The sequence below is a fragment of the Mustela putorius genome, unplaced genomic scaffold, assembly GCF_011764305.1.
Source record: "Mustela putorius furo isolate JIRA1106 unplaced genomic scaffold, ASM1176430v1.1 tig00537248_pilon_pilon_pilon, whole genome shotgun sequence".
NCBI lineage: Eukaryota > Metazoa > Chordata > Mammalia > Carnivora > Mustelidae > Mustela > Mustela putorius.
The window spans coordinates 9,011,796-9,037,422 of record NW_025422387.1 but is presented as its reverse complement, the minus strand read 5'-3'; the positions used below and the strand labels follow the sequence as shown (position 1 = coordinate 9,037,422).

The following is a 25,627-nucleotide window of genomic DNA, read 5'->3' as shown; positions in this document are numbered from 1 at the left end:
CAGGATTTGGCCTTTCCAGAGAGTAATTTTGCAATTTGGCAGCGCTGGAAGGGAGAATTCCGCGGAGTCCATTGATACATTCTCTTGTAAAATCCCTCAGCCAATTTTCCCCCCCTGTGGTGGTGGCGGGGGAGGGGGGGGGAGTTGTTTTCTTTAATTAAAAAAAAAAAAAAAAACCGTCCCCATTAAGAATATAAAACTAAAAGAGATTTCCCCTTTCCTGTTGGAGCTCCGGCAGCTTGGTTCTGGAACTAAGCAGACCTAAATGGATTTGCCAGCGAGATTGGACAACTTTTATAATGTTTTATTATTATTATTATAATCTCCCTCCTCCTTCTTCTTCTTCTTCTTTTTTTTTTTTTTTTTCCATTACATAGCTGGAGCCACAGAGAGGACTGTAAAGTGAACTTCATTCCTTTCAGACTTCTGGCCCCAGGGGGAGATTTGGAGTAGTGTGGCTGCTCAGGATAGTTCCAGCTTTGGTTCAGAGGTGGTACATGCCACAGGAAAGCTCCGCCGGGGGACCCCCGGGTGTCGTGAGGGCCCTGTAGCCTCATGGAAACTTGGCAGACGCTCCGTGTGCCCTACTTGGCTACTCTGATGTGCTTTTGCATGACAGGCAGGGGCCGGTCTGGAGACGGTTGCCCCCCGAGGGGTGGGAAAAGCAGGAGAGGAATCGTGGGCCCTGAGCCCCCTGCTCCTCTACGGGTTTATTTGCATCCTAGAAATGGAAAAAAAGTCATCAGGAGCATGCCTAGGAGTAGCGGTTAGAATCCTGATTGTGTCACTTTTAGCTCTGGGACCATGGGCGAGCTGGTGACCTCCCAAGGCCTTGGTGGCCTCATCCCAGAATGTGGGGACAAAACCTACTTCATAGGGTCTCAGAAAGGATGGAAAGGGCCAGTGAAGCAGCCCTCATGCCATGTTAGATGTCGTGTTCTTGGTACCTGACCTGATTTCAGGAGGACTTTTAAGGCATTAAAAAAAAAGTAGGTTTATGGCAAAAGTCACAACTAAGTTGGGGACTTGCTGATATGTTATTTCTTCTAGGGAGACGTTCTTACTTAGGTGGTTTGGTGCCATGGGCCTCTCTGGTGGTCCAGTGGACCTTATGGGTCCCCTGTCTCAGAATAATATGGTGAAAGGCAACCTATTAAATGCATAGATGGCCAAAAGCAAACCAGCGATCCTGAAACGTAGTCATCAGAATGTTCTTCGACGGCGATGTGGAGTTACGCGTGCTTCCTACATGCCTTAAATAACGGGATCTAGCAGCAGGTCCTAAAGGACTGTAATTTTGAAGCCGTGATAAGCACAAATGGTATCTTGAGGCATGTGCAGCAGCTGGGTGGAAATGAAATTACTTCGTTTCTGTTGATGACAGTCGCTACCACTGCTAATGCAGCCGTGGCTTGTTGCCTACATTTGGAGCAGAAAGGAACGCTCAACTTCAGTTCAAGATTAGTGAAAATAAAGACGTCATTTTAAAAATCCAAATTTAGACCCTTCCGTTTTCCCCTGAGTAAAGACCTCCCAAGTCAGGGAGACAGGCTATGGGACTGCTTCCCCTGAGAAATTCTGTGGGCTGAAAGTGTGAGTCATTTTTGTGAAGGTGCAACAGAAGTTTCTACCAAGTGCCAGGTATTTTCTAGGGCATCTGGTGGGAGCTTTTCAACAGTCTCGTCAGGCTCAGAGAGGTTGGGTGCTTCATCCGAGGCCACACAGCATTAGCTGGCGGATCTTTTAGAGAACACATGTCTTCCCGAATCCAGAACCTTCCTTCTTTCCACTACATCCAGATTCTTAACTATGTGAATAGAAATCAGGGTCCAGTGGGTTCTTCAGGGATAGGAAGGTATTGGTGTGTGTGCGGGGGTGCTCAGAGTAGAAGGCTGCGGTTTCTCCGCATCATCTTAGCATTTTCCTCGTTTCACAGACCTGCTTTATCTGAGCTCACTGGGTTAGCGAGAATGTTGGGCTGGGTGTGCTACAGCTTCAGGCATGGGGGCCGGGGCGTTTTATGAAGACTGGGCATTTCCTGGAATTAGCAGCTTCTCTGCATTTCTACGTGACTTGGAATCAGATTCAAGTCCTGTTCTCCCCCACCCACCTGCAAGTAGTCTTCTTGGGAGAAGCGTGAGGAGGGCTTTGAATATCTTCCTCTTTTAAAAAAAAAAAAGATTTTATCTATTTATTTATTTGAGAGAGAGAATGAGAGAGAGAGAGTGTGAGAGGGGAGAAGATCAGAGGGAGAAGCCGACTCCCCATGTTGCTGGGAGCCCAATGTGGGACATGATCCTGGGACTACAGGATCATGACCTGAGCTGAAGGCAGTTGCTTAACCAGCTGAGCCACTCAGGCATCCAGTATTTTTGTCTTCGTCTTTGTTTTACTTTTCACCCAAACAGGGCTCCGCTTTGCACAAAACTGTAAGTGCCCTTAAAGTTTTCCCACATCCCCAGTTCCTGAGGGAAGCCCTGGCAGTTTTCGTAAGTTAGACACTGTTCCTTGTCCTCCTGCCTTGGCTTGTCTTACATGGCTTTCTGCATCCCTGTGCGGACAGTCTTCAGATTCTTTTTGAACCCTGTATAATATTCCATTCTCCACACTGTCAGAGTTGACTTAACCACTCATTCATGAAGGCGTTTAGGCTGTTTCTTGTTTTTTCCCTATGACAGACAGTGCTGCAGAGAGAAGCCTCATGCTTATGTCCCTGTACACAGACTTGGACAACTTTTTTTTTTTTCAAGATTTTATTTTATTTTTTTTTTAAATAGAACAAGAGTGAGAGAGAGAGAACGGGAGTGCAAGAGTGGGGCTCGATCCCCGGACCCTGGGACCATGACCCGAGCTGAAGGCAGACAATTAACCAACTGAGCCATCCAGGCGCCCCTGACTTGAACAACTTCTTAGGAAAATGTATAGTAATTGGATTGCTGCATCTGGGTATTGTGTGATTTTAAGAAAGGGGCTGCTATCTTGTTGCCTTCCAGAAAAGAGCTGGGTCACCCCTCCGACCGCCTGCACGGTGTAACTGTGATTCTCCTGCCCACAATTTCCGCTTTGGCAGCCCCCTCCCCTGCCTGGATGAACGTGTGCTCTAGGCCAGACCATTCTCCTCTTAGGTGTGTGTGTGCGAAAGCTTCTCTCGCTTCTCCCTTTGGTCTTGGAGCCACCCCTCCTTCCAGGTCCTCTACAGACTCCCACTCTGACCCTCCCACCCACCTGGCTTCCAGTGGGGGGTCCTGGGACTGCTGAGCACCCCTCCCTCCATCCCGGGGAAGCTTCTGTTGCAGACCCCTAGCCCTCATGAGGAAGAGAGTGGGAATACTGGTCTGAAAGCTGAATGCAAAGACCTGTGGGTGGTGTCTCCTAAAAGGGTGAGGAACCACATGTTGAGCCCTTGGGAGGATGTTATTGAGAGGACGTGACTGGGTTTTATTCTGCTTGGTTCAGCTACTCAGACCACCGAGGCTCCGAAGGGCACACAGTCTGTAAGTGATGGAGATGGGACGTAATCTGGATCTGCCTAATCTTAGATCCCATGCTCTGAGCTCTGTTTCCTTTGTCTTTGCCCTTCCTTCTTCCTTTCTTCCTCTCTCACCCTCTCTTTCTCTCTGCCCCCACTCTCTCAAAATAATGGCGTAATGAGGATGCTTCCCCTTTGTGGAGCACTTGCTCTGTTCAGTCTTTCACACGTATTAATTCATTTCTTGTCTCAGCAACGCTTTGAACTGGGGATTTTTACTAGCCCCATTCCACAGATGGGAAAACCAAGGCATGGAGGAGAAGTTAAATATTAATGTCTGTGGTGACAAATACAGCCACTCAAAAGGAAATTCGAAGGCACGGGCAGCAAACTCCCCAGATGAGGGTAACGGGGGATCATACCTGAGTATCCTAGGTGGTCAGTGACTTCTTCACTAAGGTTGGCTGAAGACCTCAGCCCTGTTTTATTTATTTATTTAAGATTTTATTTATTTATTTGATAGACAGAGATCACAAGTAGGCAGAGAGGCAGGCAGAGAGAGAGGGGGAAGCAGGCTCTTCACGGAGCAGACAGCCCGATGTGGGGCTCGATCCCAGGACCCTGGGATCATGACCTGAGCCAAAGGCAGAGGCTTTAACCCACTGAGCCACCCAGGCGCCCCCCTCAGCCCTGTTTTAAAGATGGAAACCCAGAAATTCAGTCTAAGTGACTACTCAGCTCTTCTAGCTTTCGAATTAGGGAATTCAAAGACATATACATTAGGTTGAAGTATTTCAAAATGCCATGTGAAGAGGGGTTCTTCATGGGAGATGATCATTTGGTTTTCGGCATGCACATAGAACTGTTCATAAGCCTACTTGCCTAATGTATAAGGCATGAAAAATTAGTGCGTGAATATGTGTGTCTGTCATATTCGGTGCATTCGGGTATAATTGGATCACGGTGCTCATCAAAGACTCCTTTGTTTCTTATCCTGTGATGCATTTCTGGTGGATTCTTTGACCCTTTGGTTCCGCCTGCGGGGGGGATCTGTATCAGGGCACTGATCAATGTTATTTCCCATCTTCTCTCTTTCAGTAAAGAATATCCTGTGGTTCCCAGGAGCACAGTAAGACAAAAAGTAGCCTCCAATCACAGTCCTTTCAGCAGTGAGCCTCGAGCTCTCTCTGCCTCATCCAACTTGGGGTCCCAGTACCAGTGCGAGAATGGTGTGTCTGGCCCCTCCCAGGACCTCCTGCCCCCACCCAACCCATACCCACTGCCCCAGGAGCACGGTCAGATTTACCATTGCACCAAGAGGAAAGGTGAGTGTGACGACCTTTTTCTGTGTTTCCTTCTTTTCCTTGGGGGAAAAAAGTACACTTATGTATTTGAAAAATGTAAGCAATATAAAAATACATGGGAATTGTAAGAAATTCAAACTGTTCAGTAAAAGTAAAGGATCTTCCTTTGACATGTCTCCTTCAGTTCTGGGGCCCCTTCCTTGGGGAAAACCGTTCAGTCCTGTTTAATGCGCTCACACGTATGCACATGTGTGCACGTGTGCAGAGACACATAAAAATAGTTGTTTCTGCTTTTAAAGTGATTTTTTTTTAAGATTTTATTTATTTATTTGACAGAGAGAGATCACAGTAGGCAGAGAGGCAGGCAGAGAGAGGGGGAAGCAGGCTCCCTGCTAAGCAGAGAGCCGGACATGGGACTCGATCCCAGGACCCTGAGATCATGACCTGAGCCGAAGGCAGTGGCTTAACCCACTGAGCCACCCAGGCGCCCCTGTTTCTGCTTTTAACAGTTGATATTAGACTGTTTTGCAACTTGGGTTCTGAAGCTCAAGAATACATTGTAGATGATCTTTCCATGAACGTAGAGCTGCCTCGTGCTTTTTTTTAGCTGCTGAAGAGGAAGCAGAGTTTGTGTTCACTGCCACGAGTGGGCAAAGGTGGCTGATTCTCGAATTTCTGGGTGTATTATAAGCTAGGCTGCAGGAAGCCTTCTTGTAGTTGGATGTGCTTTGGTTTATGTGCTAGGGTTTCTCTTAGGTGGGTGGTTTCTGAGCTCTTCTCTCCTTTCCAGATCAAAAACAAAATCAAAGAAAAAAAAATGGAAAAGAAAATCCCAGCCTATCTTCTCTCTCTTGCATTTTGTCTTTAAGTTTAGTTAAAATTCCGTCTGAGACCCTTCATTGTCTTCTTTGCCAAATGAGATATGGGTGGCTTTTCCCAAGTCATCTGAGTCGAGGGCTGTAACACCAAAGGACATTTCTGGTGGCACATTTTTTGAGCCAGAGTCGAAGCAGATGCAGTTGAGTTCGGCTTGATAGAACAGTTACTTGTGTGAACAGCAGACCAGCGCGGGGAGGACAGCGTGGGCGACAGGGCCCGACGGCACAGGCTCAGGTATCAACTCTGCCACCAGCTTCTTGGGTGACCTCAGCCAGTCGTCCTGGCCTCTCTGTGCCTCATTTTCCCACCTTGTCAACAGTGCTTGAGTTCCCGAGAGCGCCTGATACCCAGCCAGCGCCCAGCGTTTGTCAGGTCTGATTGTGGGGTGGGTACGGCTCCAGGCAGAGCATCCACAGAGGAAGAGCGCGCTGTTTCTGAGTGAAGTTTTGAGAAAGCAGATATGGAGGGGGGGCAGGGACCACGTACAATGGGGATGAATCCCACCTTTGCCATTTGCAGATTTTTATGATTAGGGGCAAATTCCTTAACTGCTCTAAGCCTTTTTTTTTTTTTTTCTAATCTGTAGATTTGGTCTCATGATTGCACCTGTGCCTTAGGCATGGTGTGAAGATGTCATGAAAGGGTGCTTGCCATAGTTAGCACAGGGTGGACCCAATAATCAGTTACTGGTTTGCTCCGGCAGGCCCAAATCTTAGTCTTTAAGAGTGGCCTGTCGTACCTCCCAGCCTCCATGGCCAGCTCGATGCCTTTAGAAGTCCTGTGCCCAGTGTCTGAAACAGTGACCGCTTCTTCCTTCTCTCCCTCCTCCTCCTCCTCCTTCTCCCTCCTCTTCTTCGTCTTTGTCTTTATTTTCTAAGTCAGCTCATAGGAACTGATGGACACGGATCCTGCGGCAGTCTTCTCGGAGCTGAGGTTACTTGAGGAAAGTAACACGGTCTGACTATTTGACATTTACCCATCTCCCATTTTGAAGGAGGGAAGGGCTGTCCTTGGTTCAAGCCTGGGACTGGGAGCTGACCCAGGGGAGGCTGAGTTTCCAGACCTAACCTGAAGCCTATCCAAGCTCCTTGAATTTTGACATTCTGAACAATATTATCACCTCCACAGGCCCCCTGGCCCAGCTCCCAGCGTGTCTACTGCTGCCTGGGCTGGAGACCAGAGGCCTGCAAACATGCCCGCCTCTTCAGGCAGGAGCCAGGGGTTAAGGATGTCCCCTGGGGCCTAGGTACCTGCACGAAGTTTCTGGTCTATGTCCCATTGAAGGGAAGCCCTGCCTAGGTTCTGTGCCCCAGCCTTTCAACAGCACTACTGAGTAGGTGCTATTATTTACCCACTTTACAAACAGGGAAACTGAGGCTCAGAAAGCAAAAATCATGGGCTGTTGGTTCCCGAAGGTAGAATTTGAACCCATGCCTGGTCTGCAGGCTCTGCCTGAGCTCCGAGTCCCATTGTAGACGGACCTCGTTACCTTTGCTTATCAGCCATAATCCCCCAAACGCCATCTTTCACTAGAGATTGGTCTGGAGACTAAGTCAAATGTACTGCTTAAGAGCTCACCAGGTTTGAATTAGGGAGTTCCATCAGTTAAATTCAGGCCAGCCCAAAAGAAGGGAAGGAAGAAGTTAAAAAGCATCCAGGTGCTTTTTAAGTCTCAGCATTTACAGCAGCATCTTTGCAAAGGTTTTCTCCTAGAAGGTGGTGTGGGGTGGCTTTAGGGGGTGAATTCTTCGGATGGCAGGATCCTCAGGTGAGCTCAGGGTCAGCTTGAGGCCGCCACTGGGGACACCGGACTCGGTGGCTGGTCTGCCGCGGGACATCCCGGCAGCTGAGGCTTTCCAGAAATGTGGCCATGGGCAAGCTGCTCGCATTCTCGGCCTCAGTTCTCTTTGCTGTAAAATGAGGATCTCAGCAGCACCTCCCCTGTAGGGTCATGATGAGATGGGAACCAGGGGGTCCATGCAAAACCCCAGAACAGTGTCTGATCCAGAAGTGCCCAGCGCACGTTATCCGGCCACTGCTCTGCCCTTAGGAAGCTCACGGTTGCAGGCGGGTCAGATGTATAATCACATATGGTGATGCGACTGCTTGATTATGTGGGTGATCTGACGGTATGGAGGAGATAGAGAGCTTGCTGATGCCTATGGTGCAGGGCGGGGAGGCAGGAACGGGGGATCAGGGAGGATTTAAGCCAGGATCTGCAGAGCGGGACCCGGATGGAAATACAGGGGAGATGGCTGAGGATCCAGGCAGAGAGAAGGGTATGGGTGCAGCCCCTGAGAAGACGGGGAGCCAGCCCCCCACGGGGGAGCAGACACAAGGGCAGTGTGGCTGAAACGCAATGAAGGGAAGGGGAGGCAGATGAGCTACAGAGAAAGGCAGGAGCCAGCGCCCTGCTAGCCCTTGTAAGCCATTTTAAGGACTTTAGATAAAAAAAAAAAAAGATTATTTATTAGAGAGAGAGAGAGAGAAAGTTCACATGAGCTGGGGGAGGAGCAGGGGGAAAGGACCAGCAGACGCCGTGCTGAGCAGGGAGCCCGATGTGGGGCTCGATCCTAGGACCCTGAGATCATGACCTGAGCCAAAACCAAGCATCGGAGAGTCAAACGACTGAGCTACCCAGTTAGATTTTATCCTAACACCAACAGGTAGCCCCCGGAGGGGTTTCAACCCGTGAGGGACATGATGAGGTTTCTGTTTGGAAGCTGGCATTTTGCTGTGCTGGGTGGGTGGGTGCGTGGGGGTGGGGGTAGGGGGGACGAAGATGGGCTCCAGAGCTCTGCTGAGAGGCTGTCGCAGGCTGCGAGGCGGGAAATGATGGCGCTCAGCCCTGGGTGTGGTGCCAGGGGCTGGAGGTGTGGGTACAATCAGTCCCCAGGGCCCATTGCCCGGAACAAGGGGAAGAATGGCCCCTTTCCACAGAGGCGGAAACTGAGGCTCAGAGGGACTGAGTGATTTGTCCTGAGTGGTCCTGCCCGGGGTTCAAGCCACGGTCCGTGCATTCGGGGTGCCTGGGGTGTGCGCCGTGCAGGGACCCTTTCACCTTGCCACAAACCTCTGCCTGTCCCTCCTCCCTCCACCCCCAAAAGGGCGCTCCCAGGGACAGGGAACGTTCCAGCCGAGCTCCGTCTGTCCCGGTGCCTCAGAGACGACAAAAAGCAATTCATCATCAGCCTCCATTGTAAGGTGATAAAGAATCAGCAAGGTTTCCTTCCAGTTTGGGATTCCCGTGAAGTGATGGCTCCATGGGTGGCTTCCCCCCTTCCCTCCCCCCCGCCCCCTCTTGGGGCCCCTGCCTGCCCCACTATCTGACTTCCCCTCATTGTCTGTCTCCTTTCCAAGGAGCCCAGGAGGCAGGCCCAGTGAAATGTCAAAGGGCCAGGCAAGCCGGAGGGCTTCTCGTGTTTGGACCCGGCTGTCTCCAAACTATCTCTCCCCGAAGGAGGGAACCCAAAGAGCCGGGAAGGTCTTTTATCAATGCCACTCAATCAGATCCAGGACCCCGGGTCCTGGGAGAGCGCTCATCTGTCTTTCTTTCCTCCTCCCACCCTGATAACCGCCCCATACCCCCCCAACCTTAGAAATCCAGAGGCAACCCAAATAAAGATTTGAACAAAGCCATCTACTGCCCTGGCTATTCAAAAGGAAGTCAGGGGAGTGGGAGAGGAAGGGGGTTCTGTGGGGTGCGTTTGGTCAGTGCTGGGTGCTTTTTAGAGCAATTTCACATTGTTTTCTTCACTGGATCCTCATTCCAGCCCCTGAGCTGGGGAGGGGGTGTCTTCCATCCCCAATTTGCGGGCGTATAACGGGGGACCAAGAGGTTGGATTGGCTTCCTAAGGTCGTGTGGCTGGTGAGTGGCAGATCTGGGATGCCTTTGTGGAATTAATATTGGTTGAGCATCTCCTTTGTCCCGGACACTGTCCCAAGTGCATGTGATAAAGGGACAGCAAGGGGGCGAAGGCTCCTGCTCTCCCCAAACTTGTGATCTCATTGAGGGGACAGATAATAAGGAAATAAATAAATGTCATGATTTTCAGTTGGTGGTTCAGTGAGAGTTGGACCCGAGTCTTTTGATTCCCCATTCAGGATCTTCTCACAATACTGATTCAGTCTGGCCCACTTTGAGCTAAAATCTAACACTACAGAGATGCACACGCCCTTCATGCATCCTTCTGTCCATCCACGCATCTAACCATCCATCCACCCATCAGGTCAAGGTTACCATCTTTTCCTCTTTTCTGGAAAGTGAGTTTCACGAAAGCCGAAAGGCTAGACTGTCCTTCAGAAAGAGCTGTGACGGTGACTGGGTGCTGTGACCCAGAAGGCCCGAATCATAGTTCCACTTCTGACTTTGCCAAAGGTCACCCAACCAAGGAATGGTAGTTCAACAGGATTTTTTATCCGAATGAACCCAGTCGGCAAGCGAAATGACCCATTTGGGAATAGTGACAATATTTGCTTAATGGGATGAGCAATATAAAAGCAGCCTTGTGAGTTTTCCTGCTCTAGGATCTCCCCAGGCACCTTCAAGCACTGGACAGTCCCCAGAGCCATCTGTCTGATCTTCTAAGAGGGAACAGAGAGGAGACCCATGTTACTCGGACAGATAAGATCTGCATACTTACCATCTCCATTCCTGCAAGAAATTAAAGCATTATCCCCCTACTTAGTCAAGCACTAAGATTGGGATATGGTGTAGTGATCTACCCAACGCCACATAGCCAAGGAGAACCAGAGATAGGCCCTAAAATCTGTGCTCTGGATTGATCATTAAAGCCATTCATCCAGAATCAGAAACCACTAGAAAAATGCAAGGGGCCGGGATATTTCCCAGTGCTATGCGGTGCTCAGAATCAGGAAGAGCTTTCCTGGTATTCAACAGACTCAGCTGGGTTCAGGACAGGTGGAATGTAATGGACCACTCTTACTACACACCTTTCCGGGACTGAACTGTGGGCCTGTCTCATGGAAGACTTGATGCTTGACTACCCGTTCCCCAACTGTGGAAGGTAAACACGGCTCGGCTGGGAAAAAGAGCTTTGCTGTTGACCGGTTATCGGGCTCCCAGTAAAGAGAAAGGAACCGAAACCGTGACCAAAACAAACACAGGGATTCCATCCCAACCATTGATCACCACCGACCTGAAATTTGGATCCATGCTTTGGAATTTCTTTACAACGTGATGAGGTCCAAGAGGAATTTGAGAACACTCGGGACCCGCTTTCATGAATAAGCCAGACTTTTGCTTTTCTTAGGACTCTGCATCAGATCTTTGGGTTATTAAAGACTGGAATGTGTAATTTTACGATTTTCCAAAATGTGCTCCGGCCTTTTTCATATTATTCTTCCTTCTTCGCTTGTAACAAATCTGGAAGGGGATCAGAAACTCGGGAATGGTTCATTTGCCTTGTTTTTTTTCTCTTGCCAAGGGTACCCTGCAGCTGTACTCTTGATTATTGAAAAGGGGAAACGCCCTGGTTAAATGGAAAACCCAAAGGTTATGATTCTAGCAACAATGGAAACATTCAGATTTATGGATCCGGGGCGTGGGGGGGGGTTGTTGTGCGTGGGGGTGGCTGGGTTGGAAGGAAGCACGGAAGCACGAGGTGACTGAGGGAGGAGGTGGGGAGGACAGAAAAAGTCGAGCGTAACAACATCTTCAGGACACCAAAGACAAATGCCCTGTTGAAAGGTGGAAAAAGTGGCTACCAGCTCATCTGGCTATCTTCACACATCTGAACGGTTGGCATGATGTGTTTAAAGCACCTGGAAGAGAGGCCACATTTTTGGCTTTTATTCTGGACAAGTGTTTGGTCATCCTATGGGGCCCAGATGTGTCCCAGAAAGATTCTTGCTGAAAATAAACATGCTCGCTGGGAGGTGGGTACAGTCCCAGCCTGGATGGGTTTACATGGGGTCAGAGTCTTCACCCACCTGTGGGTGTCACTCCGGGCGTGATGCCCATGGAAGGATTCCGCGGAACCCAAACCCAAGCTCTCCTACTTGAGTTGGGGAGCTGTTTTAAAATCTGGTGCAAAACCAAAGGACTCACTGTGGGGTGAAGCTTTATATGCAAGGCCCACCTCCCCTTCACCACCTGTCAGCCTCCTGCCGCGTCACTGCTCAGGGTGAGATGGAGAGGGTCCTCCTTTACCACCTCCAAGTGCACTGAGCTGGACCTTGGCTCATTATTGGCCGCTCTGGGCCCAGTACCTGGCACCTGGGAGCGGCTCAGTACATCTCTGTTGGAGAACTAGGTGAGTGGCATTCGGTGTGAGAAATCAAGAGAGCTAGAAGCAAGGTGCCATTGGTAAGGAAAGCAGACTTGGCTTGGATTCCAGTCCACGCTCCTTTCTAGTTCCGTGACCTTGGGAAGGTCACTTCTCTGAGTTCGGTTTCTGCCTCTGTGACAGGCCACCTGGAGGAATTACTGTGAGATCAGGCATTGGGGAAGGATCTGGGGACTCGCCCGAGCTCCCGTCCATCTGTGCACTTGTCCCTCTGTCCGTCCGTCTGTTGCACAGATACTCAGTGCGTGCCCTTCTGTGCAGCCTGGTCTCAAAGAGCAGAGACTCCTGCCTAATTCGATGACTTGAATTCTGGCTCAGTAGGAGCTCAGTACATAATAAGGATGATCTTCTCCTCTTAGTCCCATGTCCTGCCCCCAGGCCACTGACCATCACCGCAGAGGTGCAGGAGCGCCCAGTGTTTCCTTTTCTTCACACCCCGCCCCCCAACAACAGACCTTCTCAGGCACGTATGATGTATTGATTCGAAAGAGACTGGGAGAGGAGGACAGAAAAATCTCCAGGCTGGGGAATAAAATTCCAGCAAAGGAATGAATCTGTGGGACATTTACACCTTGCTGGAAACTCTTAAGATGGCTTCCCTGAAGGAAACACCTGGAGGCGTGTTACTCAGTATCAGGTCTGCCGAGAGACTGACTGGTGGTGTTTCCTTTGCAGCAAGAGCTGCTTTTGTTGACAGATATCAGGAGATTTACGGGCTTGATTTATTGAATTCTTAGCGGCTCAGTGAGGTAAGTATTATTGACTTGGATTCAGACATGCTGAGCGCAGGTCTCAGGGCGGAGGCCTACGGCTGCGCACAGATAGGAAAAGTAAGAGAACCAGACTGAAACCCAGATGCGTCTATACTTCTTAACTTAGGGTCTGGATTTGAGGGGATCCCTGAGCTCCCAAAAGTGCATGCAAAGCTGTGCTGGGCACATGGATGGTTTTTAAAACGTGTTTTGTTGTGTTATTTTGGAGAGAGCCCAGCCCTTCCCAAAGGAGGCAGTGACCCCGACTAGTTACGGAAGACCGTCTTTCAGGGACGGAATGATCTCCATGGCCCTGTACCGGGGTCTCGCTGGTGTCTGGGGGAAGGGAAATGACTTTTTCAATAAAGAAATGGTGACCTGTTAGGTTGTACCAGCTCTAAGAGATATTAACCGGGACTTGCCGACACAGGCATCAGGGAAGGATCTGGGGACTCGTCCGAGCTCCCATCCATCTGTGCACTGTCCCTTTGTCCTTCCGTCTGTTGCACAGGTACTCAGTGCGTGCCCTTGTGTGTAGCCTGGTCTCGAAGAGCAGGGACTCCTGCCTAATTCGATGACTTGAATTCTGACACCCCCGCCCCCAACCCCGATCCATTGTTTAGCAGCTGCGTAACTCAGACCTTGGGCAAGTTGCTTGACTTCTCTGGTCTTCTGTTTTGTGATCTGCAAAGTGGGGACCCTCACAGAGCCCACCCCATGGGGTTGCTGGGCCAGCTGTCTGGGGTCCCTTCCGGAGAGCGCTTCGGACAGCACCAGGCAGAGTAAACGCCGTTTGTGTGCCTTCATACTGTAATCGTGGACGGTATTATTCTTGCTTTGGTTCCTAGGTATGTTCTGGATTCTGGGGGATACCGTGGTGGGGAGCACAGACCATGTCCCGCCTTCGTGGCATGTGCACACCAGGGCAGAGGGAAGAGAGCAGGCATCTTTACGGACGGGGTGTTGTCTGCTCCTGAGCCCTGGCCTCGGTGCTCAGTCTGTGTTCCAGCATCCCTTTGTCAGCACGTCCCTCTGTAGCCTCCTTTTCTTGCTAGAGATGAAACGGAGCTCAGGAAGGTCAAAGTCTTCGTTCAAAGTCTCCACTGTTACTGATCAGAATGGGGGCTAGTCCCCCCCACCCCCACCTGGGGAAGGGGTCCTTGAGTCCGTGGCCACGTCCGCCTCTAGCCCCGGCCTCACTGGTCTCTATCCTCCTGTCTCTGCAGATGAAGAATGTTCCACCACGGACCATCCCTACAAGAAGCCCTACATGGAGACGTCGCCCAGCGAGGAGGACCCCTTCTACCGGGCCGGCTACCCCCAGCAGCAGGGCCTGAGCGCCTCCTACAGGACAGAGTCAGCACAGCGGCAGGCCTGCATGTACGCCAGCGCCCCGCCCCCCAGCGAGCCGGTGCCCAGCCTGGAGGACCTCAGCTGCAACACATGGCCCAGCGTGCCTTCCTACAGCAGCTGCACGGTGGCCACGGTGCAGCCCATGGACAGGCTCCCCTACCAGCACTTCTCGGCCCACTTCGCCTCGGGGCCTCTGGTCCCCCGGCTGGCTGGCATGGCCAACCACGGCTCCCCACAGCTCGGAGAGGGGATGTTCCAGCACCAGACCTCCGTGGCCCACCAGCCTGTGGTCAGGCAGTGTGGGCCGCAGACTGGCCTGCCATCGCCCGGCGGCCTGCAGCCCTCCGAGTTCCTCTATTCTCACGGCGTGCCACGGACCCTGTCCCCGCACCAGTATCACTCGGTGCATGGGGTTGGCATGGTGCCAGAGTGGAGTGAGAACAGCTAAAGCGAGACCTGCTTCCTTGCAGACAGTGGCTAGAGAGAGAGAAGAGACAGAGAGAGAGAGAGAGAGGGAGCGAGAGACAGTAGCAGAGAGAAACCCCACGGACGACAGTTTTCATTTCCTTATTCAAGTCTTCACCCATGAGAGCGCTGATCTAATCAGCCGCTGGAAACCACAATTCAAAAAATGTGACTTTGTTTTTTGTCTCAAAACCAACCGAGACGAGATGAGCCCCCACCGCTGCCCCCACCCCACCCAGCCCCATGACCACCGCACTCATTGGCCGGCCATGTTCACACCACCTCCAGATGTCCTCCGTGATTCCTTCTTTCAGTCTCCAGAAAGCCTTGCCTTATCGAGTGTTTTAGCCGAATGGTGTAGTTGGAGTCCTCCCTGTCTTGGTGTTAATGTTGACATTGTTATATAATAAATAATAATATATTTTTTTTCCTTTCAATTTTCTTAATGGGACCCAGTCCCTTATTTCGGGGGAGGTCTGAGGCAAGTGTGTTTCAAAATATGTACTTGTGGGGATCCCGCCACAAATATACCACCCCTGAAACCTAAATTTTGCCACCCTGCCCTTGACTAAGTAATGACTACCTCTACCATGTGACGTTCCTGAAAAGGTTCCCCAGGTCCCAGCTTTTGTCCGATTTTTTCCTCCGTTGCCCATCATCTTGGGGCCCAGCGTGGCCCTCTCCTAACGCTGACCACCTTCTGGCCTCCAATCTCCCTTGGCCCTCCTGTCTTCCCAGCTCTGTGTCTTTCCAGCCGTCTGTCGCTAAAACGTGGCCTATAGCTTCCCGACCGGAAAGCTTGCTTTGAAAAACTTGAAAAGCCCTGGTTTACATGTGGGCAGAACTGTGATAAAGCAAGAAGCAACCTCTGTGCTGACAAGCATTGCGAAGAGGCCAAAATAAATATTGGTCCTGATAAAACACAAAGCCAGCCCAAGCTTCCAGACTTCCATCACCGGCGACCCGCCCCGGATGCCAGGCAAAGCCCAATGTTCCTACAGAAGAGGCCAGACCTGTTCGCTGATTGGTTCTCCCCAAAGAAGTCACACCGACACCAGATGCCGACACCAAACTGTGGTTATTGAAAGCAGAAAACAGTATAAAAAAAAAAAAAATAAGCGTGTAAGTAAAACGTTATTGCAGGGTTCTTCAGAGGTAATATTTTACTGGTACTATTTATTTATAAATAGGAGTTCTAATTAAGTAATAACATGAAATGAAATCCAGCATGGGAGCTGGCCAAGAGCTTTTAATTTTATTAATACTCAAAACCAAGTTTGCGTTTTCTTTTTTTTTTTTTTTTCGAATGTGCTTTGCTTTCTTGATTAAAAAAAATTTTTTTTTTAAACCGACCCTAATAAAGAGAACAGGGTAATATGTGAGGCTAAGTATGTCCCAGTACGTGTGAGTGTGTAAGTATGTTTGTACGTGAGTGTCTTCATGCGATTATGTCTTTTTATGTTGCTAAGGGGTGGGGTGAGAATTAAGTACTCGTTTCGTATATTTGTGTGCCAATTAATGCCTAATAAATACCATGTGCTTAAAAAAGTACAAGGGACTTGAATACCCTTCTTTTCCCCCTGTTCTTTTTACCGACCGAATAGAGGAGAAGTTAGTTGGAGGACGTGGGAAGAAGTTGTCTTGCGGGTGTAATTCTGACCCCATCTTCTTTCTTCTGCTGGTTTCAGGGAATATTTGGAACCCTATACTTGAGTGTAATGGAGCTGAATATGTTTCTCTCCTGGCTTATATCCCTGGGATGGAGTTATTTTCTTTCATTGGATTTATGACAGTGTTAAAAAAGCAAGATCATCAGGAATCTCAACTGACCAAAAATATTGGTCAGATTTTCTATAACACCTAGTACTTGATTTCCTGAAGGATCTGTTTCTTTAAATTGGTTGCAGAAATCAAGTGTTTTGGAGGTCCCCAATGAAGCAACCGTTGGGACCTTCGATGGCTATTTATTTAAAACCCCCAAATTTAAGATTTGTGAGTTTGTCCTGTATGATACATATAAGGCAGGGCACAGCAGCAGAATTGTAAGTAAATTCATGCTGCTGTTTTGAAAAGTTTTTGTGATTTCAATGCCCGCACCTTTGAAATGATCAAGAACCATCAGATATGACACATCCCCTTGAAACAGGAACAACTGGATAGTTGATTACAAATTATTCATTGAATCAGGTCCTCCTGGAAGCTTTCCTAGGCAAAGAACTCCCAAAACATGTAAGTTAATGATCAAGAAATGACAATTCAACTTCTTGTAGGTACAGTGGAGAAACTAGGTCAATGACATCCTTGTTCCCACATAGAATGAATTAGTAAAATTTCACTGAATAAATTCTGACTGTACCCTAAGTGAGCATTTGTTCTGATGGATTAAGGGGAAAAAAGGTTGCGCTTGAAAAAATTACCTTCCAAAACTCATTTACCAATGATACAAGGTAGCCAGTCTTATTTTTTCACAAGAACATCAGAAGAATACTGAGTTAGCACCCCTCAGGCACAGCGATCAAACAGTTGTTACCAATGGAACATCACTAAAAACGTGCTCACCGCAAATTTCATAGGCCAGAGAAGGGACTTTTTTTTTTTTTTTTGAGAAGGGACATCTTGTTCCATCACAGATGGTCGGTCACTTCTTCGGGTTTCAAACAATGGTTACAAATTGACTGAATTGAACCTACCACTGAATTGGTAGGTTTAAGGATGTCACATGCAAATATTCATGTAGTTTATTACTGCTTAGGTGTCAAAAGCCATGGTGTAAATTGTTATATTCCTATAGTATATTTAGTGAATGTTTCTTCTGGACTGGACATGTGTAAATGCTGAGGACACAGTAGTGAACAAGGTGATAGAGGTTGTATCCTTCTGGAGTGTATGGTTTAGTGAGAGAAACAGCCTTTAGGTAACCTGTGTCATCAGTGGATTGCAAAGGCAAGAAGACCAATGAAGGCAGCATGCATGATGTCATAAAGGGACAAGACAAGGAGTCCTAACTTGGTCTGGAGGAGGTGTCTTCTGAATTGAGCCCTGAAGGTTGGGTAGGAATTAGCCAGATGAAAAGTTGGGAGGAAAAGCATTTCAGGCAGAGGGGATAGCTTGTGCAAAGGTCCTGAGGCAGAAATGGTGTTGAAGGAATGAGCTGTAGGGTTCATGAATGGGCAGTAATGACCTACTTTGCGTTCACTCATTTATTCAAGAAGCATGTGTTAAGGTCCCACCCTGTGTGGTAGACACTCTGACTTGCTGAGCACCTACTAATTGTGTAGGCTCTTTTCCAGTTAGTTCCCATGACTGCAGAGTACAGTCTGGATCTGTGAGCTGGTAGGCTTCTTCGTACCTGAGAGAGGAGAGTTAGAGCTCTTCCTGGCTTCCTGGACTCAAAGTTAGGGGATCACCAGGAGGATGACTGGAACTTTCAGAGACTCAGATCATTAGTATTCTGGAGCTCAGAGAGGTTGGGAGCACCCCCAACATCACACAGCTGGTGTGCGGCAGAGCTCAGCATGGAACCTCAGTTTGCCCAAGATTTAGCTTCCTTGTCCATTAAAAGGAGATAGTGTGTCTGCTTCAAAGGACTGTTGTCCTTTGAAGTTTAAGTGAATAATATCTGTAGAAATGTACCATAAAGGACCTACCACAGCACATGTTCCATGAATGCCTGGAAAGACAGACTTAGCAGTGAAAAACAAGTTAAGCCTAACTTGTATGCATTAACTTAGCAAATGCATAGTCAAGTAATCATGATGCCTATTGCTAATGAGAAAATAAGCCCCAGAAACTGCTGCCTGGAATGAAAATAGATACACCTTTTAAGAGGAGAATTTGGCAAAAGATACCAGAAGCCTCAAAATTGTACTCATCGGTTCATTTGGTAATTCCACTTGGAGGAATCAGTCCTAAGGAAATAATCAGGGATGTGCATCATACTAATTTTCTGGGAAGTTCATCATGATTTTTAAAATCATACAAAACTGGAGACAGCCTTATTATCCACTAATATGGTGCTAGTTAAATAAATTAGTGTCAATCCATGCAATGGAATACCACATGGCTTGTTAAAAAATACATTTGTGAAGCCAATTGGAAAAGGATATTTAAGATACATTGTAGCTAAAAGAAGCTGATTACAAGTCATGTGCATGGCAGCTTCTCAGTCTTATCGAATGCAACTGCATTCATTCCAGCTTGCAGGGCAAAAAAAAAACCCCAGTTAGTTTGTGGAACATAATCATAACAGTGGCAGGACTGTGAGTGTTTACATGTTCTTTGTGGTTTGGGATATTTCTCAATTTTTTTAAATGAAGATGAGTTATCTTTATAATTAGGAGTAGGATTAGTCAAATAAAATCTAGTGTATGCCTCGGCCATTGTCAACTCGGGTTTGTGAGGAAGGTGGGGTTCCCTGGGTCAACTTGGAGAATGAAGGGATTCAGATCCAATCAGAAGGGCCATTGGCCTGGAGAGAGACAGAGCTGGGTACCGGCACCTGTCAGCCGACTGCTAATTGTGGAACATTCTCCATCCGAAACAAGGAGACACCAGCTGCTTCTCTGTTTTCACTTTTGGGATTGCCCCTTGCTGGCTTGCTCCTTTTGGTGGGTGAAGCTATCATCCTGTGGTGGACTCTGATTCTCCTGTTAAGAAATCCAACATACACAGGTACATGCACATGCACACAGACTCACAAATACGCATATACAGTCACACACTGACACACAACACACAGACACACACACAATGTACACATATATAATCACACAGAGACACACCCACGTGCAAACACACACACAACAAATGCACATACACACATACTTGCTGGCTCAGGTGGTTTTAAGAATCTCCCCTTTGTTCTCTACCTGACCCGGCTTATAAAATTCACTTTGTCACTTACAGCTTCAGTGATCTTGTTGTGCAAGTCACTTACCCTCTTGGACCCTCCATGAAACCATCTATTGAAAGAGGATAATAAGAGTACCTCCCCCTCCCCGCCCTGGGGCAGGGGGATATTATAGGAGGCAGACAGTGAGAGAGTGACTGTAAATTTCTGAACACAGTGCCCGGTCTAGGGCAGTAATTGTTAGTCAATAAGATGATGAATTAGTATTAATTATTTTTAAAAAGGTTTTATTTATTTATTTGACAGAGAAAAATCACAAGCAGGCAGAGGGAGAGGAAGGGAAGCAGGCTCCCCGCTGAGCAGAGAGCCCAATGCGGGGCTCAATCCCAGGACCCTGAGATCAAGACCTGAGCCGAAGGCAGAGGCTTAACCCACAGCCATTCAGGCGCCCCAGTATTAATTATTATTGCTATTCATCTCTCCCCTGACCCCCCTTTTTCCCCTCCCTCCTTTGCTGGTTGGGAAATTGGCCCCTGTGATCCGCTATTATTTTTATAATGGACCTCAGCTCAGCGAGGGTTAGGAAAACATCCCCATCATCGTCATCACCATCCTCATCACTTTGAACAATAATTAAAACACAGCTTTTCCACACAGGCACCATCTCAAGGATGATTACAATAGCTAGCTTTGTAAGTGACTACCAGCCGTGGATCCTCTGTGGCAACCAAGAGGGGTCAGAAATTTCTACATCCCCAAAAGGCTGACAATCTGGCACTGTCTCTTTTCTGACCTCAGAATGCCTTCTTCGACCTCTTAAAAAAGCAGTCATGCATGCGAATCCTGACAAATGTATAACTTTACATTCCTGGAGCGGCACGCGCTGCGCACTGGGAGCAGCCCGGAGAGCAGGTGGAGGCGCTTCTTGGCCGAGCTTTAATGTTTGGCCAACGTCCCCTACTTTTGTCATTACAAGCAGCAGAAGTGATAAAGAGCATCTTTCATTCCCTGACTGTACACCATTTGCTGGCCCCCGTGCCAAGCAACCTACACAGTCCCTTTCTTGGGAGGTAGGAACCAGTCTTAATCCCACTCTATAGATGAGCAAGCACCCAAGCAGAGAGTGTCTGTGTCATGTCCAAGGTGACTCTGCTTGTGAGTGGCTTGGCCACCGTTATGTGCTGCTGGCTCCTGAATGTGAGGAAGAGATCCGTGTCATCTCTGCCCTTCCCTGTGGGCCCGGAGAAGAGAAGGAGGGACAGGGTAGCTGGTGTGTGCCAGGGAAACATCTGGACCTTCAGGAGGTTGTGCGATTTTGCACCTGGAAGCTGGGCAACGCCTGTTGCCTTCCTGATCTCGGAAGCCCCGCTAACCCTTGGTGCAGGAGCTACTTACTCACTTCCCCGAGCCTCTGTCTCCACGTCTGAAAAATGGAGGGTAAGATCTGCCTCTCAGGCCTGGGAGAGGGATTACATGGGAGCCATAATGGGATGTGCTCTGCAGGCAGCTGGCCGTCTGCACATTTAATAAACAGAGGCCTAAACACGGATCTCAGCTCAGCCCTGACGTCTGCCAGGAGGGCTTTGCTGTACCCGAGATGAGTCAGGAGAGCCTTTCTTCTTCCCGAACATTCGTCGCGGTTCACCCTTCTTACTGGCGGAACTGCGCATCTTCTCTCCTGGGATCGTGAGAGTGGGAATGTTCCAGCGTTGTCTGCTTGTATTTTCATTTCGAAGGTGTTCCCCAAAGATGGGGTGAATGAGTTCATAAGTATAGCCCAAGAGATGCTCTCCTCAGCGAGCAGGGCTCCACGAGAAGTCAAGCACTCCGTGGCCAGGAGACTTACGGCGTTTGCATCCTCTTTGGCCGCCTCAGATTTGAGGCGTAAAGGGGGACATTTCAGTGCGCGCTGGCAGCCCCAGACTGCAAGCATCCAGCCCTGGTCTGGAGCCACAGCGAGCGCTCCGAAATGGTCCACCGCAAAGCCTCCGAGGCAGGTGTCAATCACCGTTTAGTGTCGCGCATGCGCCAAATGAGGCGCTAGGTGGTCTTGCTGTTGAATCCACCTAGCGGTTCTGCGCATCGGGGCCAAGTTCAGCTGAGCTCGGCTGGGCTCCGGGGCCGGAGATCGGCTGGTGATGGGCTGCGGGCAGGTGGATCTAGGAGGCCTTTGCATGGGACGACTTAGTTCTGCCTCACGTGGCTTCTCATCCTCCCTGGGGCCCTGTATCACACTGATGTTAAGACCAGGCTGAGTATGGTGGGTAGGGAACTCATAGACACGTCTTTCCTTAAGGGGTTTTCTCAGCCCGTCTAAGAGCTGAGGAAGTAAGAGACATGGAGATATTTAATGCAGGGGATTGGCTCATGTGGTTGTGGGGGCTGATCGGTGAGTCGGAAATCCTGGAGGGCAGATCATTAGGAAGGGCAGTGCCTCGCGGTCTGCTTGGCTGCAGGAACAAAACCCCACAGACGGCACAACTAACCAATAGAAATTTATTTCCTCACAGTGCTGGCAGCGGGGAAGTCCAAGATCAAGGTGGTTTCTGAGGAGAGCTCTCTTTCTGGCTTGTGGATGGCCACCTTCCGCTGTGTCCTCACCTGGCCTTTCCTCTGTGCACATTCAAGGAGGGAGGGAAAGAGAGGGAGAGGGAGCTCTGGTGTCTCTCTGTCTTATAAGGACACCGGCCCTACTGGACAAGGCTCAGGAGTCAGGCCTGGGCACTCACAGCCGCTACTTACACCCACCAAAACCACTCACCACGAGGGAGAGATAAACCCAAGAAGAGGAGAAATGGATGCAAAGAGGTCGAAAAATATTGAATACCCATCACACGAGGAATCCAGAATACAGTTCTGCACGGATGTTGGCCCCACTTCTGCCACTCAGTAGCCCCACAGCCTTGAGCACTCTCTCTCTCACCCAAACAGACCACCACTCCCGAATCCTTGTTCCAGGCTCTACACTGAGGAAATCCTAAAGTAAGAGAGTAGAGCTGCTAATCCAATAGCGCCCCATCCCTTAGACCACAGAGGAGGAGTGCTTGGCCCAAGAAAGGCTCATTGTCTCTGTCGCTGTCTCTGTCTCTATCTTTCCCAGAGAGAGAATTATTTTTATTTTATTTATCTTATTTTATTTTTTCTATTTCTACTTGTTTTATTATTTCTATTTTTTAAACATGGGGCTTGAACTCACAACTCTGAGATCAAGACCGGAGCTGAGATCAAGAGTTGGACACTTGGGCCGCCTGGGAGGCTCAATGGGTTAGGCCTCTGCCTTCTGCTCAGGTTATGATCTCAGGGTCTTGGGATCGAGCCTGCATTGGGCTCTCTGCTCAGCAGGGAGTCTGCTCCCCCCCCCCCCGCCTGCCTCTCTGCCTACTTGTGATCTCTCTCTTTGTCAAATAAATAAAATCTTAAAAAAAAAAAAATCTGGACACTTAACTTACTGAGCCACCCAGATGCCCCACCAGAGAGAGAATCTTGAGCAGAGAATTAAGTAGACTGATACTGCTAGTACTTACTCACTCTAGGCCCTGACTAAACTCTCTTTTAGTTCCTTCCACCTTGGTCCCCAAGATTCTTCCTTTCTTATAATTGTGGTTCTCCAATTTTCCTGTCACTTCCGTGAGTTCCCTTTCAAAGCTGTCACCCACAGTTGTACAGGCTGAGCATGGCACAACCCTCAGAGCATAGTCTTCATAATGACAGTCTACCTGAATGGTGCCTCTCAGAGTTGTGGCAGTGCACAACCTGCCCAACTGTTCATGGCAGCTCTGAACCATTAATACTCTCAATACATTCTTTTCTTTAAGATTGTGCCATAGCTGATAAAAATCTTGATATGGAAATCACTTAGAGATCTTCTTTTTCAGCCCCCTCCCTTCAGATAAGTCATGAGATAGTTGCAATATAGTGGGACTCCTACTGAAACACAATTCAGGTATTTTCAGGTTGACCTTTGTCCCTAAAACAAAAATCCAGAGAAGAAAAAAGTCAGCTATCACTAGGGAAGCTTGGGGCAAAACAGCTGACTTGGTTTTCTTAGTACCAATTGTATATACGGGTGAGACTTATTTTCGTGTTATGTTTATAGGCTTGAAGTAACTCAACCTGCTGGAAGCCCAGCCATTGGCCGTGGCCTTCTCCAGCTCTCTCTGCTACCTGCCTGCTTTCCCTAGAGAAAAATGCAGTGGAAGGAAAAGGGAAAAGAAAGAGAGGTCAGGAAAACTTTTACATTGCTCTAATTTCTGAAACATAAAAGCTATTCTTTTCGAGTAAATCCATTTTTTCCCTGTGGCATTAAGGACAGAGAAATTCCTATGAAAATAATTTGTCAAGTCCCGACTGATCAAAGATACATATGAAAGGACCCCACTTTTTTTCTTCCCAAAGGAAAAACCAGCCCCCATCGCAGCTCAGAATGAATTGGCAATTCATTTACTGACTGTCAGATAAAGTAGCACGATCCCCGTCACATCTTTAACCAGGACGGGACCAGAAGGAAGCAATTCCATGCCCACCGAGTGTACAAGCTGGGGGTATGTTAGTGATTAAGGGATCCTGGCCTGGGGGAGGCAGAGAGATATGACTCAGATTTACAAATGTACCATAAATCTCCCTCTTTTATTCAAAATGTGTGTTTTATAGTCGTTTCCTGGCCAATTGCTGCCTTGAATAAATATATAACATATCTGGACTTAGCTTTTGGGCCTGGAGCTGGGATTTGTCTGGAGGGCCAAGTATTCTTGATATTTCCAAGAGCTAGCAAAAAGCGAATAATGAAGCTCGCCTTTCTTCCTGACTCACCAGCTGCATTCTACGTGGAAAATACAAGTTGAACTTGGTGCTAATTGGGCCAACAGAGAACGAGCAATGCCCGGTCTGTTGAGCTAATGTCTCGGATCCTTCAAATAGGCCCGCTGTTCTACCTTCTCGCCAGGCGCCCCTCCACCGGCACCCACCAATGGGGCTGCAGCCTCTGCGGTCATTACACTGGGTGCCCCAACTTGCAACCCATAGAGTCAAGGCTGCCCCTTGCAGAGGTGGGAAAGCCAGAAGACCAATGACCTTATCCACTCTTTCTCTCCTCTTGCCATCAAACTCAGTTGAGTTTAGACCCAGCCCCAGAGAGTTCCCGGAGCCCTGTGGGTTGAGGGCTGATTGTGTGCTGAGCCTTCTATGGGGTGATCAGACACAGCCCCCAAACTTGCTTTGGAGGAGTTACAGGATTTCCGACACAGCCCTGGTTATAGGGGAGCCAGTGGAGGCTCCGAGAGGTGGTCACTTATCCAAGGCTTCATTGCTGAACCTTCCACCTTCTCCATTCACGATGCTAGGTGTTCACCAAGTGCCCAACTTCAAAGCCAAAACGTCAAGGTCCCTGCCTTCTAACGTATCTCGGCCCTCTGTGACATTAAATGTCTCGTGTCTGGATTCCTGAGAGTTAGCTCAGGGCCTGGCAGGAAGTGGGTGCTCAGAGATTTTCTGCCAAATTCCCCCAACTCCCCCACAGGCTGGCTGATCTAAGTTGGAGAGAATGTTAATCTTGATAGATGTGCAGAGGTCAACGAATACTCTCTTATTTCTCAGAGAAAGTTGGGCATAAGAACACTCAGGGGTCGGAGAAGGTATCTGGGGGTAGGAAGGGCTCCTTCTCGCATGCTCTTCATGTTACAAGTTCAAGTCAGAAGCCTGGTGCTGAGTGAGGCTCCAAGGATGGGATTGAGCGTGGAGGCGGGGACTCTACCTGGGGCAGAGCTGAATGGGGCTGGCTGGGAGGCACTTGTCTGCCACTTTTCTGCCTTGCCAGACCTGGTGAGTTTCATCAGCTTCCTACACTTTCATTTCTTCACCTGTAAAATATGGATAACCAGATTGTTTGTGCATTAAAAGGAGAAGGAAGGCTCTCTTTGCACAGCGCCAAACATATAAAAAGCACTCGGAATACAGTGCTGATTAAGCCGGTCTAGGGGCAGAGCTGAGGTCCTCCCCCTCCTGTCTCTCTGTTACCTGGTTTCATAAATAATCTCGGGCTGCAATATACACGCAATTCACAGATGACAATTAGTAAGGCGATAAAGCCAAGCATCATGAGCACAAATCAATAGACTCTATTTGGTCCCACGTGGCAGACTGTGTTTTCCCAAAGTGGCCCCAGCAACAATTTTATCCCTCATTGTCTTCTGGAATCGTGACGCTTCTCCCATCCAGAGATGGAGTCTGACTTTCCTCTTGATTATGAGCA

At 48.8% G+C, this 25,627-nt stretch overlaps 1 protein-coding gene across 3 annotated transcripts in view; it reads left to right on the top strand.

Moving 5' to 3' along the window:
• TBX5 (T-box transcription factor 5) overlaps window positions 1-16,082 on the top strand; it is a 47,616-nt gene extending 31,534 nt beyond the window's left edge. For all 3 annotated transcript variants that reach the window (XM_004753297.3, XM_013056570.2, XM_013056569.2), the window contains 2 exons: window positions 4,568-4,794; window positions 13,940-16,082. In XM_004753297.3, the coding sequence (XP_004753354.1) occupies window positions 4,568-4,794; window positions 13,940-14,514 (802 nt within the window). In that variant the 3' untranslated portion in view covers window positions 14,515-16,082. The remainder of the gene's footprint in view (window positions 1-4,567; window positions 4,795-13,939) is intronic.
• The last annotated feature ends 9,545 nt before the right edge of the window (window positions 16,083-25,627 follow it).